This window comes from Spea bombifrons, chromosome 5 (genome assembly GCF_027358695.1).
Source record: "Spea bombifrons isolate aSpeBom1 chromosome 5, aSpeBom1.2.pri, whole genome shotgun sequence".
Lineage (NCBI taxonomy): Eukaryota > Metazoa > Chordata > Amphibia > Anura > Pelobatidae > Spea > Spea bombifrons.
Window position 1 is genome coordinate 62,902,681 of NC_071091.1, and position 23,799 is coordinate 62,926,479.

The following is a 23,799-nucleotide window of genomic DNA, read 5'->3' on the forward strand; positions in this document are numbered from 1 at the left end:
CCCTGCCACAATGAAGTATACACGTTGCATTAACTATTTTAAAGAACTCCATTAAAAACAATAATCCTGTTACATAAATAGATAAGGTATTTTTTCTGATATCTCTCACACACGTGTTCAAATCATCATGGACATGCCCTTTGCTATGGTTTATCATTTAATTACACATGGGTTGTCTACACTTTACTTAATGAGTATTCAGATGTCATCACTTAACATGGGGGCTGTGGAGATATCTCATACCCACCTGGCTTCTTAATGGTCCTCCTGTTATATTAAAAAAAAGTGCATGATTAAACATTATATACGTACACATCACAATACAGCGCTACGTAATTTGATGGCACTATATAAAACAATAAAATACACAATTTTCCAAAAGAAAATGTAGGATTTCTCTTTAGTAACTCACATTAAATTATATTAGTGGATTGAGAACATAGAAACCCTTTTCTTAAGAAGAAAAAAAAAAGAAATTAAACTAATTAAAAAGCTCAAGTATGAAGCCCTACAAAGCAAAAAGTTATCCGTTTGTCTGCGCAATTCCTCATTTAAAAAAAGCTAATGAAGGAATCAGCACAATCCTTTATTAATACCACCTTTTCAGGAAGACACTGAATGACATCACTTGCTTGAAAAGAGCCATTGTAAAGTTTCCAACAAATAACACATCTTTATATGAAGTTCTGCTATAGTCATCTGCACTTATGGTTTCCACCCATCAGACAGAAGAATCCCGGTTACCGTGACCAGCATTCCAGCACGTTTCAGCGATGGCGAAGTGCTTTTCAGGCCAGTAACATCGTGATGATTGATGATACTTCAGGCCGACAGTAGCGGATAGGGAAGCTTGGCTGCAGTTCAGTGTTATTGTAAGAAATCTCAAATATTTATTCCATCTCCTGCACTCACTGTAATCACATTTTCACCATGTTGCCAGGAAGGGAGCTTTGACATGAAGCCATAAATTGACACAGGCTACCATTGTTGCACTTATGCAATTACAAAACACTGAACTAATACGAAACGCTTATATATTTTAGAAAAAGTGGAAGCCAGGCAACTAGCATGACATTTATAGAGCAGCCGTAATAGCCTCCTTTCATTATTGCAAGTGGGCTTTTTAGGTAGAAATATTGTATGCGCATATAAAATCAAAGAGATGGCCAACATTTATGCATACAACAGCAATGGATCTCTGCTGGAAGATTTTATTTTTATATTTTTAGACAAAAAAAGGCAGATTTGCAACAACATATGAAAGTAATAGTGATTAAACTGGAATCAGTGTCTCATAACAAAGTGATGACAAAGACACAAGCATATTTAATACAGAATTTGTGATACAGATAAGTTGTAGTTAAGAGTTAGATTACATGGCTCTTCAGAAGCACATTGCTTTCAAATGTCAAATGATGTGTTGGGTCAATGAAATCGCAATAACTTCTCCTGGACAGGCAATACCTGTTGGCTGTCTAAGTCTGTTGTGAGTTGTAGTCCCATTCACTATAGAATGGTGATGTACTTGTTTCTAACACACTAGTTTTAGAACCAAAGATATGACAGACTATTTAAAGTCTTAGTTGTGCCTTGCACTGTTCTATACCAACCTGTATTTCACTCTTTCATATGATGATGATGATGATGATACCAAGAAAGGAGAGAATAGATTGAAACGGAGAGGCATTAATGCATTCAGTGATGAGAAGACAGCCAGTCCAGCATTATATCTAGTATAAATATCAAAAAGCTGCACATTAGCCATATTTATGTCTTGTCAAAGTTATCTTATATTCATTTACTAGAAAACCACAAAAAGACCTTATCATACTGCCTTGCTTTTAACAATAGAATGTCACAATCTTAATCACCCAAAGGGACCTTCTGACTCATGATACCTTAATTGGATAAACAGGACTTAGTGTTAGTAATCAATGTCACCAAAAAATGCCTACAAAGACAACCCCAGATGAACACATTTAAATGAAACATGAAATTAAGCCCACTTTACTTCAGTGCTATGTTACATTACCAAATAAAAAATTTAGTTAATTCTTTAAGACAAGTGTCAAATTGTAAAATGCTTCTTAGAAAATTGCGACTTCATCAAAGGTTCCACAAAAAACTCCCTGTATTTAAAACCTAGCAATGCTACCGAACAATCACAGTGGTCCTTTCTCAGCCCCTATTTATCAATCTTTGGTAAGTATGAGGGGGAGTGAACTAAAATGTACTATATGCCAAACCACAGCATTAACAGAATGGCATGCAAACCAAGAAACACAACAGTTGATGAACTCCCAACTAATGCCCAGACAGATGTAAGATTGGCTTTGTCTGAGTCCAGGTAGATTAATCAAACTGACTTATCTCTGGTTTTGAGAAAGGGATAATATTCCTAAAACAAAACCAGAGTTGCACATCAGGACTGGGTTGAGAAAACCCTCTGGAATTTTGGACATCAGCTGTTTCAGCAAGCAAAGAGGTGACGGAATGAAAGTCCACGTCGCTGCCACCACCTGAGAAACACATGCATAACAAATACTGCAAGTCTTAGCACACATTATTTAACTGTAACTGTAAATACAGGTCAACATGTAGTGCCGGAGGAAATTTTCTTCTTTCACTAGCATTAAATGTAGTATTAGCAGACTGTATAATCAATGTGATGGAGAAAATACTTTAGCTTTCATTTCCCTAACCAAAACACGACCTTTTAGCTCAAGTGACAGGTGACCGTTGACTATGAGATGTGGCACCAGCCCGGGCAAAATAATTGTGCGCGATATGCAAAAGACTCAAAACCCTATAATGATGGCATTTTTCACATTTCCTAATTATTACACCGTGTAGTTTTATTGCTCTACGACACTAAAAAGTGAAAGTGAAATCTATTGTATTGCTTGAGATCAATAGAAATGTGCTCATTAAAAAGACCAAGCAGCATTTGCAGGTAACTAACAAAAAAGCAAGTGTTAAAGAAACGGTTCATAAAAGTTTAACTTAATTTAAACACATTATCATTCTGTGGAAGAGCATTAGAATGCAAAATTGATGAATGCAGTTGCAGTCTTCTGATATATTTTGGTAACGTTACTGACCTAATGCAACGAGTAGCCATGTTGGTTCCCAGAAGCCACTATTTAAACCTGGCTTACATGAAAACAAGTAATAAGGGTTTATTATTTCTAACCTTTTTATCACTTTAGCTAGCTGTATTACCATAAGACTGCAGCGAGAAACCCTTCAAGTGTTATAAATGTGATTATAGCTAATCTGCTTCTCGGCGAATCATTTATCTTTAAGTAACTAACAGTTTGACTAAACAAAAGCAAGAATAGAAAGGGAACCATCATTTTGTACTCGAGTTAATCCAGTGCATGTTTTCTTAATCCACCTCTTCTGCGATGTCAGGCACTTAAAAATGAGGTAAAGGAAACAAGCCTCTTCTTCTTCGAAGGGCCATTTTCAACATCAGGTCATACAAGTGAAACCAGAAAACATGGCCAACTGTGTACATAGGTACTTCCTTATAAAGAAGCTATTTTAGAGAGATCTTTGCCCATCTCTGCATACTGTTCCTTTAGACGCATCATTGCTTTCCTGTGTTCTTCATCAACAGCCAGTCGCTTCTGATGTTGTTCCTCCATGAATATTTCCCAGTGGGCACGTAGTTTCTCATTATTCCCCTTCCTCAGGTCATTCTGAGAGAGAAAAAATAAAGAAGATTTTAGGTTTCTTTAATACACTCCTGTAAAGCAACTCTTCAAAAGCCCATCTTGGTTATCCTTGGCAAGCCAGATGTTGAGCAGAGAATCCAGCCAACTGCTTTCGAGTAATAGAGCGGGCAGATCAAATATTAAGGCATGTTCTACTTGCATGTTTTAAAACTAAGTATCACAATATATTTTGGGGGAAAACTCAGTGCAAATATATATTTTTAATATTTCAATATATATGTTCACACTGGTGATGCTGTAGGAGTGTCACTCCTACTTACAGTTATATATAAAAAAAAAAAGGGAAATAATCAAAAGGCCTAGCAGGCTATTCGAATATTTTTTGAGTGTAGCTATCCTAAAATAACCCACAACCATATGAGATTATATCACATCAAGTTCTAGGTTTTCTATTGTCTAATAACCATACGTTTCAGGAGCATCCTGTTGTACGTACACTTTATGGACAAAAGTATTGGGACACCTGACCATAACAATCCAAAAAGGACATTGCATTCTAAATACATAGGCATTCATATATAGTTGGTCCATCATTTGCAGCTGTAACAGCTTCCACCTTTTTGGAAAGGCTTTCCACAAGATTTTGTGGTGTTTCTGTGATAATTTTTGCCCATTTATCCATTAGAGCATTTATGAGGTCCAGCATCCCAAAGGTGTTTGAGGTCAGGGCCCCAGTCAAGTTCTTCCACACCCAACTCATCCAACCATGTCTTTACGGACCTTGCTTTGTGCACTAGGGCAAAGTCATGCTGGAATAGAAAAGCGCCTTCCCCAAACTTTGGAAGCATAGTATTGTCCAAAGTGTCTTGGTGTGCTGAAGCATTAAGATTTCCCTTCACTGGGAGTAAGGGGCCTAGCCCATCCCCAGAAATACACCCCCAGGCCATTATTCCCCCGAAAAACTTTACAGCTGGTACAATGCAGTCAGGCAGTTAATGTTCTCCTGGTATCCGTCAAACCCAGACTCACCCATCAGACTGCCAAACAGAGAAGCGCAATTAGTCACTCTATAGAACACGTTTCCACTGCTCCAAAGTCCAGCTTTACACCGCTCGATCCAACTCTTAGCATTGTTCTTGGTGCTGTGAGGCTTGCTTGCAGCTGCTTGGCCGTAGAAACCTATTCCATGAAGCTCCCGCCGCACAGTTTTTGTGCCGATATTAATGCCAGTGGAAGTTTGGAACTCTTCAGCAGAGCGTTGGCAACTTTCATGCACCTCAGCACTCTGTGACCCCGCTCTGCGACTTTACGTGGTCTTTCCAGTTGTGTTGCTTCTGTTCCTAAACGCTTCCACTTTCTAATAATCCCACTTACTATGGAATATAAATGGTTATTGTGGAATATCTAGCAGGGATGAACTTTCACAAACTGACTTATTGCAAGGTGGCATCCTATCACACTACCGCTCTTGAATTCAACCCATTTTTCTTTTACAAATGTTTGTAAACGCAGACTGCATGACTAGTTGCTTGATATTATACACCTGTGGCAATGGGTCCAATAAAATCACCTGAATTCAATAATTAAGAGGTGTGTCCCAAAACTTGTCCATATAGCGTACATACCAATTATTTATTTTTGTTCAAAGCAAATGGTAATCAATACTTTCTGTTGTATTCTCTGCACCAAGATGATTAGAGAAGTCACAGCTTGTATTCTTCACTAGGGACTTAATCTCTAGGAAAAACAAAACAGTAATAGTATGACATTCGGGCCAAACACATTTTTGTAATTTTAATTATTTCATTTTAAAACTAAAAACAGCTGATTTCAAATAAAGTGGGTGACCTCTTTCTGGAAATTCCCAGCAAAATCTACTGGAAATGTAGCATTACCAATTATAGCAATAGATGTGCATTCCTGTTTGGAAGTTATTTGTACAGCCTTTAACCCCTTAAGGACAATGGGCGGTCCCTAAACCCATTTAAAAATGCATTTTGACCCCATACATGTACGGGCTTTCTCATTAAGTGGTTAATATAGCATTGCTGTGTGGAGCTGAATGCCAATGCTATAAGATAACATTTTCTCAAATGAAATCAATAGGGGTTAGGTCTAGGCATGGTCAGACTGAACATAAAGCAGACCAGGTATAGTCCTAAATGCACACTATATTACGTATCTGGTATATGATGCTGCAGAATACGATGATACTTTATAAATCCCTAAATAACAACAGATAATGGCAGATAATGGAATCCTAGGAACCATTTTAACGCTCCCGAAGAGGTGCTCTGCCTCAAAGCAGGTCGCATTATTAAACAGAGAATACAATAAAACTTGAATAGTGAACATTCTAAAATTAAATTGCTTTATTATTCACAGATTAATAAAAAGCCCACAAATGATGCTGTACTCCAAAAGTAAAGGGAAGGGTTATTTGTAAATAATTCTGCAAATGAGTCCATCATATGCCTTCGAAAACTATTAACAGAAAACGATACCACATAGGCAGTCAAGAAAGGGAATCTGTGGCTACCATTCTGTCAGGGCCTGCTTCTGTCTCACATGGTAATTTAGCGATCCTGGCAATGTTTGATTACTTTGTTGTGGGCATAGTGTCGATTTAAAATTGTTACATTAAAATAAAACGCTGACTTAATATTCAAAAATCTTCTAGATTGACCGAGCAGGGCCCTTCTTAACTCGTTTCTGTTATAATTGTTTGTTATAATAGCGTTATACACTATTTGTTATGTCCGGTTTACCCATCGTAAATTATAGCAATAATTCTGTTCCTGAGAAAGTGGTCTCTTGTTCAGAGATCTGAAAAAGGTTAGTTACGTCAGACTTCCAAGGCATGTCTAAAGTGTCTGATTGTGCATTCTGAAGTAGAAGAAATGATGGATTCAACAGATCTTTGCCAAGGTTATTTTGCACTGTGACCTTTCTAAGCAATCTCACTTATTCTCCTGTAAACAGAAGGGACAGTGTATCAGCAGGTCCTGTGGGCTCTCACCACTCCAACGTTGGCCGCAGCCTAGAGACCACTGTTGATTTTTCGTGGGAGTGTATAGGTCACTGTGGTTTCCCACTCTTGATGTTAATACAAGCAAGCAAGGTTTAATCTTCTTAGTTTAAAGAATTAAAATATACCCGTCATATAAGGAAAGGAGTTTTGGCAGCTTCGTAATGGCCCTAAAAGGTTACAGAAGTAAATTTACCAAGCTGAAAAAAGAAAAAAGTAGCCTCAAAGTAAATGTTCTATGTCAAGACTTTTCCAAGGAGTCAAGTGTCTGAAATACCGTGTTTCCCCGAAAGTAAGACAGTGTCTTACTTTCTTTTTATCCCTAAAAGCCCCACTATGTCTTACTTTCGGGGTATGTCTTATATTGGGAAAAAATTGAGAGTGATGGGAGTTATGATGTACTTTTAGAGCATAATTAGATCATGAAAAAGACATTGGAAATGGTACAGCATAACACCCATCACTCTCACACACTTACCAATCCACACATATATACCAATCCACACGTATACCAATCCACACACATATACACCAATCCACACGTATACACAAATCCACACACATATACACTAATCCACACACATATACCAATCCACACACATATACACCAATCCACACACATATACACCAATCCACACACACATATACACCAATCCACACACACATATACACCAATCCACACACACATATACACCAATCCACACACACATATACACCAATCCACACACATATACACCAATCCACACACACATATACACCAATCCACACACACATATACACCAATCCACACACACATATACACCAATCCACACACACATATACACCAATCCACACACACATATACACCAATCCACACACACATACACCAATCCACACACATATACACCAATCCACTCTCACTTAATGCTTTCCTACCTTTCCTTTCTTCTTTCAGCTTCTTTTCCTCCTCTTCGCTCCTCTTCTTCAGTTCTTGTCTCCTTCCGGGTCAGAGGGCACGGACAGCGGTGGGCGCGGCTTCAGTGTTGTGCGCCGGGATCTGACAAGAAACCCCGGCGCACAACAGCTGTTGCCGCGCAGATCACAAGGGAGCGGTATCGGAGGTCATTAACAGACCTCCGGCTCCCTTGAGTGATTTTAAGCCGGGTTGAACCCGGCTTAAAATCACTCAAGGGAGCCGGAGGTCTGTTAAAGACCTCCGATACCGCTCCCTTGCGAGCCTGCTCCTCCAGCGGCGGACATTACTGTCCGTCTCTGGAGGGGTGCCGGGTGCCGCAGGTTGGCACCCCCTGGAGTGTGGCGCCCTGTGCGGTCGCACACCCCAAAGGTCGGCCCTGCTCTAAGGGGCCGGCCTTAGGGGTCTGCGGCCGCACAGGGTTTAAATAAAAACATCGGGGGTTTTTTTCAACTTTATTTAACATCCTCCATGTTAAATAAAGTTAAAAAAACTTTATTTAACATCCTCCATGTTAAATAAAGTTTTTTTTAACTTTATTTAACATGGAGGATGTTAAATAAAGTTAAAAAAAAACCCCGATGTTTTAATTTAAATCCTGTGCGGCCGCAGACACGTAAGGCCGGCCTTGGTGGGGACTTCCCGGCCCCTTAGAGTGGCGGACCCGGCAAATCCCCCGTGTTTCCCCGAAAGTAAGACATATGTCTTACTTTCGGGGTACGGCTTATATTAGCTGACCCCTCTGAAACTCCCGATACGTCTTACAATCGGGGGTGTCTTACTATCGGGGAAACACGGTATATGAAGTTTATACGAAGTAGAATATATTATTGTTGTGAGAGACATTCTCTGTGTATGTTACTACCACATCATCTGCTCGCTACAACATCTGCAGGCTTTTATGCAGCTTAATTAAGCAATATCCGAAGGCTTCATAAAGCACTACACAATTTACAGTGTGGATTAAGAGAAGTTTATTGAAATGACCAGGTATGTTGAAGTTATCTTAGCAAGGTTGCGTATATATTTTTAATACCTCTGTTAGATTTAATAGGGGTTTCTAAGATTTTAATTTTGGACCTTTATTCTTATATTGTTTTACTGTTTGACGTGATAAACATAGTCATCCAAATATGACTACTGGAATAAACCGCAAAGAATCCGAAGAGAACGTACGCAGTGGCCAGATTTAGTTAAAGTCTCAAACTAGATGAGGGAATCGTGAGGATTTATTGATCATGCCACATAGAAAACAAAAAGAGGATTTATGAACCATACTTACCAGCTGTAACAAGCACCAGTTATAACCTTTAACTTTCTACGATACGTTAAACACGTCTTTCAATGTAAGCAAGCAATTAAAACGTCTGTGGGTTAAAGTGGAATCCTGCTGCTATCTATTGTGTGTGACTATGGTGCCATCTACTGACTCATAAATGCATCATATATTACGGAAAGGGCAAAAAACATACCACAGGTAGCACTGCCATTCCACTAAATGTTCCAAATCTAGATCATTTATTCTTTGTTATTATTTTACCTGGTTCAATGCCAAGGAACACTTCTAGCCTGGTGATCATGGTCATCTGGTGGATGTTTACTTACCATTACTACTGGTCAGGAATACACCAGTTACTATTTACGGTCTTACCATTTAGGCTTCATGGAGCCCCAGCAACCTTTCAGAGGTTAATGAACAAACTTCCCCCAAAGCCTTATCTACAGACCTAAAATACACCATATCACCCCCACTTAAGTATGTCTGTAAAATGCTCTTTTGTGAGAGTCTGCATTAAAATGTGAAGTATTCCCTAGAACCGTGTGGTTTGAAGGTAATTAAGACTTAGTGGTTTCTGGAGGGTCTTCAGCATTAAATATGTAAGAGTATTAGACTGATTTGATTCACGTTTTCCATTCACAGGATGCAAGGAGAATATGTAGATGAGGGAGGTGACGTTAACACAGAACATTAGTCACTGCTGAAATGTGTTTACACCTTCTGTATATAAATTGCTTTCAGCTTCCATCAATGAAGTCCTATTCCGCTTGTACGTAAATGTATATACTACATGTGTGTTCATACCTATCTGACGAAAAAGAGGGCATCGGGATTTAAAACTTTCACATTTCTGGGAGAATTGATAAAAAAGGTGTTATTCCAGCAACAAGGACTCACTTTGATCATCAGCTCTTGACAAGTAAATGAAATACATACATAAATTGCAAATAATTCACGGAGTACTGGTGCCAAAGAAATTCTGCGGTTAACCTAACAAACGCAGACATTTAAATGTAACACTGGTTACAAGCACTGTCTAGGCTTCTTGAGGGTACAGATTATACATTCTTGGAGGTTTCATCTGTCTCCAGTTTATGGTAAAAATGTGCTGCAAACTGTGTTTACCTTTGCTTTTTCCTGCCCATTTTCCTGGAGCCTGAGGATGGCAACATTGGCATTTTCCACTGAAAGAAACAGATTTGAATGGATTAATCAGCTGTTCCGCCATTGAAGAAAATCCAAGTGTGTGATAGGCGGCAGACATAGTCACAGCTACAGTATTAACACAATGTGCAGGAACTGCCCCACAATGGGAACCAGGTGACTTTTTGATGGCATAACGCACCTTACTGGCTTTCAAAAAGACAGAACAAGAAGAGATCAGAAGACTATAGCCCCGTATGCTGCTAACAAGCAACAGCACGCTGTGCTTCCCTGCAGAAAGTCACTGAGATCCCAGATTGCAAACACATGGGCAGAGGTTTCAATTACTTCCATTATTTTCATTTTCTGGAGCAACCCTGTAAGCACTTAAGGTCCTTCAGACATACCACACAGACATTAGAGGGGAAAAAATAAGAGATCCATACATTATTTTTCCTGAGAGAAATGGGTTTCACCAACAAGCAGTATTACAATTTCTACCTAAATAATGTGATGCAGACCCTACTACTACTCATTTCAGGTCATACGTTGGTTAAAGAGGGGAATGTCAGCTATACAGCCTCCTTTGCAGCAACATATGAAATGTTTGCCACAGAGCAATTAAGACGACAAATATTACCCTTGATGCGTATCGATTTTTGGGTTCTACATTGCCGACAAGCACTTTACGCTGTTTTAGGTGGCTTTTTGGTATACATGGTAAGGGTATACAGAATAGCTGTGCTGACCTCTGATGTGACGAGTGGACAGATGGTTTCTGTTTTTTGGGTTTTTACTTTGTGTTTCTTCTATAACTTGTCTATCACAAGGGTGTCCTTTTGGTCACTGGATGATGCTATATGCTGCATCTTACTCCCTCATTAATTCATGTGGTTACGATTGCTATCTGCCTTGTAATAATGTCTTTGAATGCTATTGTTTTGTGTTCTTCTCTCGATACGCTAAGACTCATTGCCCGTATTTTTTTATGGTTCTGCCATGTTAGGATGCTTCACTATTGTAACTGTTCACCCTTTGCATTTTTATGTTCATGCTGTATTCATTTTATTGAAGAATAAAGTTTAAATAAAAAGAAACAAAAAAAAAAGACGACAAATACTGGTGCGTTAAACAGCAAGTAATTGCAACGTGCATCGCTTTCCTCAAGGAATAATAGATAAACCTACAGGACAAAACAGGGATGCTAGCTCATGAACAAACTTTCCAGTGTGAAAAACATTCCCCGAAAATAAAAGCCTCTCCAGAGAAAAGACAGAAATATTCCCAGCTGCCTATGAAGTGCGAGGTTCAAGGTTTTCCAGATGCCAGACTGGTAACCATAACAGGATACTTATGGATACTTGGACAAATTACATTGCTCTCTTCTCTTTGGCAATAACAATTTCAGGGGGGGGGGAATAGATTCTACTTGTTTTTTGTCTTTCAACATGTAGAATGTATTTTTGGTCGATCACAGGAATGCCAGACTGAGCAGAAACAGGTCTACATCAGGTGAAAAAAAATAAATTTCATATTTTGGCAGTCAGAGATTGACTCTTCATGAGCTGAGGGACCCTGAGATGTGCTGCTCAACACACAACTCAACAAGTCGTACCCACCAACCACAGATAAAATTATTCTTCCAAGCAAAAACTTCAGAAACCATTAAGACGTTCATGGCTAAATGCGGAGTGGTCTATATATACAGAAACTCTCTCTTTCCCTACCACCGCCACCCCCCAGGGGTAGGGGCCGTATATAGTTAATTGTCTATGTTAATCTAGGTATGATGTTAGAGACAGCAGTATTTTACATCCAATGGCCAATATACGCAGCCTGCCAGTCAGAAAATTGAGCTCTGGGCTCCCCCCAAAATACTTTGAGAGAGTAATGAACTTCACAGACATGAGCTCCTGTGTGTTATTTTTTCCATCTTTATCCTACTGCTAGAATATTTTGATAGAGGGTTCAATCTATTTTACCTTATTTAAGGAGCCCTATTAAGCCAAATGTGGTGTAACTCAAAAAAAATAAACAAGATGGTTTCATACACATAACTGGACAAGATGAAACCTTGTGGATTATGTTGCTTAACATTACAAGGTAAGGATGATTGTATATTGACACTGGTAGAAGGACTTAAACATAATAAATGTTCATCTATTTGAGCGCCTGTTTGAACCTAGAAACACTAGACATAGTGTATGGTGCAGGGAGCTGTATTCATATTATAAGAACGCTTCTTAAACAGGAGAAGTTTATGCATGAGTCAACTTTCTAAAATACATCCATTTGATTGTACTTTGGTCTTAAGCCAATCACTGTGGAATGTTCTGCTTTTTACATGGGATACGTAATCAAAAATGGAACGGCAACAATCCTGCAATTAATCTAGCAGTGATTGCAGGTGCCTTTTAAAATGTACATTTTATCCCTTAAGAAAAAGATTAAGTACACTTTTACTATGAAAAGTAAGGTTCGCACAAGTGTTATCTTACTTCTCTTACACGATCACTTCCAGCTGCCTGCTCCCTCTTTGAAAGTAGGACCTTCACAGTCAGATATCTATATATATGCCCTGTAGTCATTTTAATTAGGACAACCTTCTTTTTGTTGCAGAGCTGAAGTGTAGCATAACTATTACAGTACATTGGATTAACGTCAGTAAACCTTTCTGGTGATGTCAGCTTCAGCAAGGGGTTGAGCAATCCGAAATCTACCAAATGGAGCTGTTACAATGGATCCAATAAAATCCCAGGGTAGTTAAACTACTCCAGAAAACGTGAAGTCACATAATACATCGCCAATTGATTAGGGATAAACAATAAGGGGGTGGATCATAGTATACACATTAGACAGCGGCCACCAAGTAGAAAGGCACAGGCTTCGTTTACACCATGTGACCAAAAGTATGTGGAGACCATCACACCTATATGAGCTTGTTGGACAACCCATACCAAAACCATGGGCAATAATAAGGAATTTCCTCTCCTGCAGCTATAACAGCCTCCACATGTCTGGCTTTTCACAAGTTTGTGGAGTGTGCCTGTGGGAATTTGTGCCCATTCAGCCAAAAGCCTGTTTGTGAGCTCAGGCAATGTTGTTGGACGAGAAGGCCTGCCTACTAATCAGCGTTCCAAATTACCTCAAATGTGTTCAACTGGGTTACAGTGAGGGCTCTTAAGGCCGCTCGAGTTTTTCCTGCGTTTTTTTCTTGATGAAAAACGCCAGGAAAAACGCCAAGAAAACTGCCACTGCATTTACCTGCGTTTTGGCGTTTTTTCTGGAGTTTTTTTTCTGGCGTTTTAGCCTTTCTGTGGAAATTGCTTTTTTTGACCTTAGGCAGTTTTTCCAGCCTTTACAAGTTAGAAGTTTCACCCAGCTAAAAGGGATTAGGATAAATGGCAAGTATCTGCCCCCTCCTGATGTCATTTCCTTGGTAGAGTTCTACTTAAACATGCCCCAGCGGAGCCTTTTGTCTCTTTTCTGTGGTTTGTAAGGCATGCTTTATTCCGAATGTCTGCTGCTCTAGGAAGATTGGCACCAAATGATGGTGCAAATTGTTTGCTGTTGCTTTTGGCACGCAGGATCCAGTTGGGTATGTTTGTTTGTAATGGCATGTTTGTTCCCAATGGTGTAAAATTCCATATGAACTTTGTTTTGTGTGAAACTGTTTGTTTACAGCCTATTTCTCGTAGGACACACAGATACAGGGTCCATCTTCTGCATTGTAACTGTGGAAAAAACGCCAAGGCAATAAACCCACATGGCTTTTTCATGGCGTTTTTTCTCTCCCATAGACTTCTATTGGAGAAAAACGCCAAGATTTCCTTGCAAAAAACGCCAGAGTGTCAACATGCTGTGATTTTGAAAAACTGCCACAGAGCCCAAAAAAGCAAAAAACGCCAAAGAGGACTGAAAAAACGCCAAAAAGAATGCCAAGTGGATATGGCATTGTGTGATTTCCTATTGAAGAACAGCTAACATCTGGCTGCAGCGTTTTTTCACAAAAAAAATGCTGTGTGGCTGAATTGGCGTTTTTAGCAAAAAAAAAAACAAGTGGAAACCTAGCCTAAACCATGTCTCTATGGACTTTACTTTGTGCGCAGGGGCACAGTCAAGTTGGAAAAGGAAAGGACTTTCCCCAAACTTGTGCAAAAAAGTTGGAAGCATACAATTGACTAAAATGTGCTTGTATGCTGTAGCATTAATATTACCCTTCATTGAACTAAGGGGCCTTGCCCACACCCTAAAGATAACCCCAGACCATTAGCCCTCCTCTACCAAAATTTACAGTAGGCTCTTTGCATTCCGGTTGGTAGTATTCTCCTGTCCTCTGCCAAACCCACATTGGCCAATAAGCCTTCCAGATAGTGAAGCGTAATTCATCACCCCCAGAGAACATATTTCCACCGCTTTGGAGTCTATGTTTAAAGTCACTGGGCTCTTCAGTACAACCCATTATACTGCAAATGTTTGTCTATGGAGATGGCTGCCTATGCGCTTGATTTTATACATCTGTCAGCAATGGGTGTGACTGAAACACCAGGTACGTAAAGGAGTGTCTTAGAAACTGGAAGGCATCTAATAAAGATGTATAATATAATTTAGTCAGGTTACATAAAATGTCCACACTGTACCATAAAAATTGCGCTACTCCATTAATTATCAAAACAAGTCTAAAATAATTACAGTTTAACTTAGGATACGCTGGCAAACAGAGGTATGAATGCATATACGTACATTTCTTGAGAGCAGATCCCAGCTGGTCTTGCATTAGGTCAACACATTTTGGAAGAGTCTGTTCTTTGGTTTCCCATATGCTGTTTTTCAAATTTCCGAGAACTCTCATTTCTCTGTGTCCACGTTTCTCCTGAAAACAGCCATATAAATTGGTAATGTATCCGTACTCTTTTTATACAGAAAAAGTTCTGATTTAAAAAAAAAAAATTCAGTTAACATCATTACCCCTACTAAACTTTATAATAAGAGTTGGCGGTAGCAAAATTGGTGAGGGAACAATAAAGTATTCGCATATGGTATATACTAACCTGTGTATTTAAAAATGTAAAATATTTTTGTTACAGGTGAAGCTGCATGACTGTTGACCTTGATTTTAAGCCTCACATGCAAGTAAATCATCAGTAACACTCAATAATGGATGCATTCAGAAAACTGAACGCATATTAGAGAAGAGAAAAGCAGTTCTGGAAAACTGTTCAAAAGAATCTCTACAACAAAGAGAATGGCATACGTATCATTATTTTAATACACACTAAGTTGAATGAAACACACGCACAGCTGGGTACTGTTATATTAGCTCACAACAGCACCTCGAACATTGTTCTCAAAGGACATCTGCCAAAGACATGTGTTTCTATTTATATGAGAGATGGAGGTGAAGGACATTGGTATTCACAGACAGTAACAAGACAATGGTATCTTTATGAATCTCGTAGAGTGACTTGTAAAATAATTATGTGGCTCCATCTAGTGGTGAAATAAGAACATATCACCAGCATGGGAAAATATCACCCTCCTCATCTTTTGTTTCCGTAAAGTCCAAATTGCTAATTAACGTCCTTCTTCAAACTGTTAAAATCAACAAATAACCTGTAGGAGTAGATGCAGCACACCTCCTCCATGATCCTGTTTGCATGCAACCACTGGTTGCCTGAAGCAGCCATTCAGTAGCAGAAAAGTTCTCCAACTGAAATTAATAGTAATTCCAGTGCTCCTCCTGGAACTCTCACCGAACCAACACTGGAACCAATTGCCACCTGAAGACAATGTCTGCTTGCCAAAGCATACAAACATTATATACACCGCTGGTGTTACAGTTTCACATTCGTCCGCCCATGATGCCAGCTACAGAAGGATTCAAACTCATGGTCCTGGAGTTACCTGTGTATCACCTGCCTGTTGCCCGAGCAATCTGCTACACGACCTCCTCATTTGTCACGAAACCTCTGCAGCTTCTTAAAACCTTTACTTCCAGTTCAGCTTTGCCCTTAGATGGACTTCTTGTGCCCTAGTAGCTGAGAGTGATGCTTGTGTTCTCCTGTTTTCTCCTGCTTACCAACCTTTGCTTCCAAAGGTCTGCTCCACTTGTGGTTATTGAGAATTCTTAAGGCTCTGGTTCTCTCCCTGGTATCTATGTGATCCTATCTGTGCTCCTGGGTTCTGAGCGTAACAGCAAGTTAGTTCCGATGCTGGATTGCACAAGAGTTTAAGCCTAATAAGCCTAATGAGAAGTGATTTCAATTGAAGCACTTTACTGCCAGTGCTTGGCTGCTCCAAATAGCCAAAAATTGTGTGAAGACAGGACCAGAGAGTGGCTCATTTGATATTTTTGTCGTTTGACAGCCTGGGCTCTTCTCTATCAAAAGAAAGCTCTCTCTCTCCCTGAAAAAAAAAAATATATATTTTACATGGGTACACTATTCGCAGGAAAGGGGAATAATCGCTGAACTGACATAAAGCAGAAATGGCAAAATTGCCCCGGTACCAAAAACCCCTGGGTTAAACGATGATTTCATGTGCTATTCCATCCTTCTTGGACCTATGTGAAAAAGTAAATGTCCCCTTAGTTACTATATAAACCAATTAATCAAATTTAATTGATAATTGGGTTCGATTTCACTAAAATACAGACATGATTACCACCAGCCCCGTTGAACTTAAACATCAATTAAATAGAACCTCTCTTTCAAAGTGAAGTAGGCTAAAGGGTCACAGAAAGCAGCACATGATGTAAAGAAGAGAAACAAAGTAATTAACACCTATTAGTCTAGAAAGAGTTGCAAAGTTATTTCTAAGCTTTTCCTCCATAAGCGCAACGATGACTCATCTAGAAGGTCACAAAATAACCCAGACTAACATGTAAAGAACTGCAGGCCTCGCTTCCTCAGTTAAGGTCAGTGGTCATGATTCAACAGTAAGAAAAATTGTGCAAAAATGGCATCAATGGGAGAATTACAAGGCGTAAACCACTCTTTTAGGATAATATTCTGTGGACCAATGAGTCAAAAGAGGAACTTTTTGGAAGATGTGGGTCTGTTACATTTAGAGTAAGGTAACACAGCATTCCAGTCAAAAACAATGGTGGTAGTGTGATGGTCTGAGGCTGGTTTTCTGCTTAAGGACCCGAGTGACTTCCCATAATTGATGGAAACTAGAATCCTATTCTTTAGCAGAAAATCCTGAAGGAGAATGTCCGGCTATCAGTTTGTCACCTAAAGCTTAAGCAAAGAGTGGCCCAAAGCTCCTCCACAGAGATATAAAAGATTCATTATACAGAAAGTCTTCTGTATAAACATTAGAACTGCAATACACTGAGGACATGCACTACGGTACATTTGTTAAACATAGGAGCTGGAATATAAATTTCTTCCCATAGAGGCACAGCCGTTTTCACAAGCGGAAGAGAAGTCCTAGTAGCTTTCAACTTGACTATTTTCCTTAAATTTAACCAGAAAGATACGGTGTATATTATAATACTAGTTCCAAAATCAAGACATTTTGAGGTATTTCTGTCAACTCAAGTTTGGTGACAATTGCTCTAAAAATATGAAAAATATAAAAATATTTTCATTGTTTAATATATTATTCATACTAAATGTTGAACTATACTAGAGCTGAAACAACGAATCGATAAAATCGATAACGGAAATCGTTGCCGACGATTTCCGTTATCGATTAATCGAGTGATCGATTAGTTGTTGGAGCACTCGGCTCCTTTTACTTACCTCCGCGAGCGTTCCCCGCTTCTGCTACACGCTCTGCAGTCTCCGCCTTCTTTTAGCTACGTGACGGATGTGACGTGTTCCGGAGGTAAGTATTCTTCATGTCTATGTGCACGGATCGCACAGAGCCACTCGCACAGAGCGAATCGCTCTGTGCGAATGGAGCCACTCGCACAGAGCGGTTCGCTCTGTGCGAGTGGCTCCACTCGCACAGAGCGGTTCGCTCTGTGCGAGTGGCTCCACTCGCACAGAGCGGTTCGCTCTGTGCGAGTGGCTCCATTCGCACAGAGCGGTTCGCTCTGTGCGAGTGGCTCCATTCGCACAGAGCGGTTCGCTCTGTGCGAGTGGCTCCATTCGCACAGAGCGGTTCGCTCTGTGCGAGTGGCTCCATTCGCACAGAGCGGTTCGCTCTGTGCGATCGGCTCCATTCGCACAGAGCGGTTCGCTCTGTGCGATCGGCTCCATTCGCACAGAGCGGTTCGCTCTGTGCGAGTGGCTCCATTCGCACAGAGCGGTTCGCTCTGTGCGAGTGGCTCCATTCGCACAGAGCGGTTCGCTCTGTGCGAGTGGCTCCATTCGCACAGAGCGATTCGCGGGGGTGGGGGTCCACGGCGGGGTGGGAGTGGGGTTTCAGGGGATGCAGGGCAGGGTGTGAGTGTGGGTGCAGGGCAGAGTGGGGGTGGGGGTGCAGGGCAGAGTGGGGGTGGGGGGTGCAGGGCAGGAGACAGGGTGCAGGGCAGAGTGGGGGTGGGGATGCAGGGTGTGAGTGTGGGTGCAGAGCAGAGTGGGAGACTGGGTGCAGGGCAGAGTGGGGGTGGGGATGCAGGGCAGGGTGTGAGTGTGGGTGCAGGGCAGAGTGGGTGCAGGGCAGAGTGTGAGTGTGGGGGCAGGGCAGAATGTGGGGGCAGGGCTGGGTGCAGGGCAGAGTTGGAGACTGGGTGCAGGGGCACAGTGCAAAGTGCTGGGTGCAAAGTGCCAGTGCTGGGTGCAAAGTGCCAGGGCTGGGTGCAAAGTGCCAGGGCTGGGGCAAAGTGCTGGGCGCAAAGTGCTGAGTGCTGGGTACAAAGTGCTGGGTGCAAAGTGCAAAGTGCTGGTGCAAAGTGCTGGATGCAAAGTGCCAGGGCTGGGGCAAAGTGCTGGGTGCTGAGTGCTGGGTACAAAGTGCTGGGTGCAAAGTGCCAGGGCTGGGTGCAAAGTGCAAAGTGCTGGTGCAAAGTGCTGAATGCTGGGTGCAAAGTGCTGGATGCAAAGTGCCAGGGCTGGGGCAAAGTGCTGGGGGCAAAGTGCTGGGGGCAAAGTGCTGGGGGCAAAGTGCTGGGTGCAAAGTGCCAGGGCTGGGTGCAAAGTGCTGGGTGCAAAGTGCAAAGTGCTGGGGCAAAGTTTCTTGAACAGTAATAGTCCACCTCTTTTCAGAATGTTTGGGGTTATTTTGTTTCATAAATATTGTGTTTGGGTTCTTGTACTTTGAAAATATTGTTTTTTATTACATCATAACAAAATAAGAATGTTAATGTAAATTTTAAGTTGTTTTTTAACATCCAGTTCATTAAATTCTTTTAAATAAACGAAAAATTTGCATATTGTTTTTTTTTATCCGATTAATCGATTAATCGAAAAAATAATCGGCCAACTAATCGATTATTAAAATAATCGTTAGTTGCAGCCCTAAACTATACATTTAAATGTGGTATCAAAAGAAGGACATATCAGTCCTTGAAAGCATAAAAAGTATAGAGTACACTCATGGGGGGGGAAATCCTCCAGAGGTCAGGGTACAAAATAATCTTTGTAAAGATCGGTGAACCACATAAAAATAACTGAAAGCTTTTTTTTTTATTTCTATGCCAACAACCCATCAATGCCAGCTTTGGCAAGTATTCCTGGCAAAAGTGTGAAAAAAAGGCAACATTTTAATCAATTATTTTGTGTGTTTCAAAAATAATAAGGTTTTTAATGCAGCATTTAGTTATATTATATGACAGTTAAGTAAATGTATATTAAAAATATAGCAAGAAATTCTATAATTAATCTATAAATATAATGGGGTATTTACAATTATGAAACAGCATTTCTGTATACTGCTGTTATATTTTATACCTTCTCTTTGGCTGTACGGAGCTTATAATCACTCTTTATTGAGCTAACTGAGAAAAAGATGTCATAAGCTTTCAGCACCTTCTCCCTCATCTAAAGACTATATTCCTTTGGGCTAATTGAACTATATTTCCTGCATGTGGCAGCAGTGTTAACCCTGCCCGTCTTCCTACTAAAACGTATCACTATGCAGAAGTAAAAACCAATAACATGTAACTATTCAAATAAAAGCAAATGCCAACTGTAGTTCAGGCTCCACATTACTGTGACATTAAAATCTAGGACAAGTTTATGTTGGTGAAGCAATAGAGAGTTATTCAGTGATGTCTCTCTTCCGGCTGTGGAATTTGTTTCTTTCCACATGCAACCTATTATACATAAAAATCTGTAAAAACAAAAAAAACTCAATAAAGCACGTATATATACACAATATATGTATGCATTGGCCTCTGATGTGTGTTACTACATAACTATTATGAGTGTAATAACACCTTTATGTAAAGAGATGCATACTCTTCATAAACATAGATGCAGTCAGAACGCTTTAATGCATGACAGCTGGGATGTCTCTATAAACGTGGTATCCCACTTGCAATAGTATGAAGGTATTCTGCAGAATACTCCTTCAGCTATTTACCATGCAGGAGATGTATTCGGCTAAACACACCTTCTTGCGCATTACTTACTTAGCGTCAGTCAGCTCCGGTGCTGGCTCTGTGAACACTGCAAGTGTCTATCGAGACTCCTGTGTGCATGCTTTCAATGGGAGTGCTTTCCTGTCACTAATTGGCTGCTCAAAGTAGCCAATCATTGGCGAGAATCATCACAGAGAACAGAGGAGGGAACCTGCAGCTTCACCCTGAGGAAAGTACCTTTTTTCCATGTTTCAAAAATGCATATTAAAAGGAATAGTCTACAGCCATTCTCACCACACCTTAATGCTTATTAATTTAATACTAAAATATGTTTGTATGCACTTCGGGGGGCTCCAGAGCTTTAGTATTCCACCCTCTCAAAACCCAGTAACGATAAGGTAACACTCGGCAATCAGACGCATGAAAGTGCATATGGGCCCGGACTACACCTTTTAAGAGCAGTTGTGCACTTGTGCCTATAGAAAAAAAATTGTGAGGTTACAGGGGAGAACTATTCAACGATTAACCACTTTGTTTGCAAATATTTGCCTGATTCCTTGTATTGAATTCGTGTTTTACTCGGAATAACTAGTAATTCACTAGTCCCTTTAGGATTAGCGGCTCTTCACCTTTAAATATCTCTATAAAGGGAACGTATTTGGGTTTTAAACAGTTTTAGAGCCTATTTAACCCTTTTTTGCACATCTTTCTCACCCCTTTCCCTCAAGATTTTCACTCAAGCAGGGCTCTCTCCACCTAATGTATCGGTTTGTCTCAGTCTGTCAGTTCTCATCTTGTCATACCCCTTGAATATATGTATTGTATTAAGCGCTGCGTAAATTGTTGGTGCCATATAAATAAAAGATAATAATAATAATAGCTTTATAAAAGTAGTTCACTTTACTGAAGATGGCAGTCTGCTTGTTAGCAGGCTGAACCGCCAGGACTATCCTGCATTCACCTACTCCCGAAGGCTTTTCGTGCTGCGTCGGGGTACGCGATTGCACTCCGTTCTCATCGTACTGACACATCAGCTTGCTTGTTGAAAAGAGCAACAGGCCATCAAACATGGTGGGTCCAAGTCGCCATGTAGACTGGTTCCCAAAGTAGAAGGTGGGGAGGTACGCATATGAAACATACAGTAAACATAGAGCTATTAGTTATTTTACAGAAGCTCCTCTGGACATACATTTACCTCAAACTCCTTAACGAAGTACCGTGTCTCGCCCTGAATGACCGGTCGATGATCCAGAAGCCTGGAATGAATCTCTCCAACATCTGTAGACAAAAATGCAAGTTTATTATTTGTTCTGATCATCTCCATAAAGCTTGTAGTAATTACCCCTACACTAATTCCATGGGGTTTCACCCCATTATTATTAAGCCAGAACCCCCTGATGATACATGGAGAATTCACAAACATGTCAACAGGCAAGTGTACAAAGCCCAAGATCTAGCAGTAACCAGGGGTACCAGTACTCGGCCTTCTCCTATGGTCTCGGGTTAAATAATATACCAACGCGTATATACGTGGCTGAAGTCATACACATCTTCACATTACCTCTCATGATAAGTTCGGTAGCTGCCCCCATGGCAGTGATATTGTCCCGTGGCTTCGGGTTCTGTACAGGCGGAGAGCCTGACTTAGACGGGGTTTGTCTGCTCATTTTCTCGTCGGAAAGAATCAGCTAGAGCCGCCGACAGCGTTAACGAAGAGGCATGTGACATAAGCCATGTGAACGGGCCTCTGTCAAAACACGGTCTCGTAACGCAGGACCTTCTCCCACTGTACATGCCACTACTACACAGACAGGGCAGTGCGGATGAAACGAGGCTCATGATTGGACACCATTCCAAGTCCAAGTTTTCGCGCAACTGTACCGCTCCAAATGATTGGTTGATGCTTCTCCCAGTTCCCGCCCCATTGTTTCAGGAAGTGTATGATGAATATTTATGGCCGGCTCTTTGAACGCACACGCTTAGGAAACTTTCATTTTATCTCATACCTGCCAAGTGTCCCTACATACTTTTCCTCCGCTGGGATCCCGCTCTGCTATGATTCTAGAACGTTGAAAAAGTATTTCAAAATTACAGGTGCTTTTCTACCTACTGTGCTGGAGTAACTGAAGGCAACTTTAGGCATTCATGTGTTTGTGGACATATTACACGCAATTCACATAGATGTATTATACATGAGCGTGAGCGCAAGCGCAAGAGAGCGTTTTATGGTCATAACTGAACTCTCTCGTGCTCGCTCTAAAAAAAATTAACTAATCGATTTCCAAGATGTCTGTTATAGTTTGCGGGCGTCAGGGAACCGCTATTAAATTACGGGAGACTCCCAGAACTTCTGGAACAGTTGGGATGCATGCTTGACCCACATGTACGGGTGCCTGTGCCTGGTTATGACCATACCTGGGAACTCTATGGGTTTGACCTGGAGATCTCCGGGTCAACACCCGAATTCGTCCAGGTCGCAGGGGTGGGGTCTTGACATGCCCTGCTCCCCACCCATTTGCCCTTTTAATGGGGGTGTTTCCCATGATGTAAGAGGGAACACCCGCTGACATTGGCGGGAATGCCCCCAACGTCAGTGGATCCTCCAACTGATGTCAATGGGACCGCTTCCCGCAAGGGAAGGCTGCAGGTAGCCGGAGCTCAGAAGTACCCATGTGTTATGACCTTAAACACTTTGCCCAGGAAAATGCCCATTTGTCCTGATGAAGAGACTCAGACTTTAATCAGTCCTTGGTCTCATCATCTGAGAGTAAGGATATTCATATGCCTGTCCAATGCATGTTTACATTCCTTCACTGTATTAGCCTCTATCACTTACTTTGGACCACATTTCCCCGCATCTACCACTCTCAGTGAACTTAAAAGGAAGAAAAAAGTATGACGTGTACATACATTGCTTCTGATAACCACAACCCTTGTCATTATTGGCATTAACTATTTCATTTAAAAGCATAGTCACAAGGCACCCAAGTGTCCCTTTTTAGGAAGAAAAGTCCCTCTTTCTGGAAGTCCCACTCATTAAGTAGATCAGAATGTTTTATTGGTACACAATAATTTGTCTGTAAACATCAGAATATGTTTGTAAATTCAATTGCACTTTGTTCTTCATCCATTTACTCAAAGATGTATATCGCTATGTGTGAACCCAAAAGTCGCATATTCCCAGTACTAACTACACCCTAAAAAACAAAAGTATCCCTCTTGGGCCATTTGAAATGGATGGTG

General features: G+C 40.8%; 1 protein-coding gene across 1 annotated transcript; it reads right to left on the reverse strand.

Annotated features, from left to right (window-relative positions):
- Positions 1–2,613: 2,613 nt before the first annotated feature.
- On the reverse strand, positions 2,614–22,357 carry BLOC1S5 (biogenesis of lysosomal organelles complex 1 subunit 5). Its single transcript, XM_053466288.1, has 5 exons — positions 22,118–22,357; positions 21,752–21,834; positions 14,826–14,955; positions 10,065–10,123; positions 2,614–3,704 (listed from the first exon to the last, which is right to left on the reverse strand). Exons 1-5 carry the CDS (start codon positions 22,221–22,223, stop codon positions 3,531–3,533), a joined length of 552 nt encoding a protein of 183 aa, XP_053322263.1. The 5' UTR covers positions 22,224–22,357; the 3' UTR covers positions 2,614–3,530.
- Between the last annotated feature and the right edge of the window lie 1,442 nt (positions 22,358–23,799).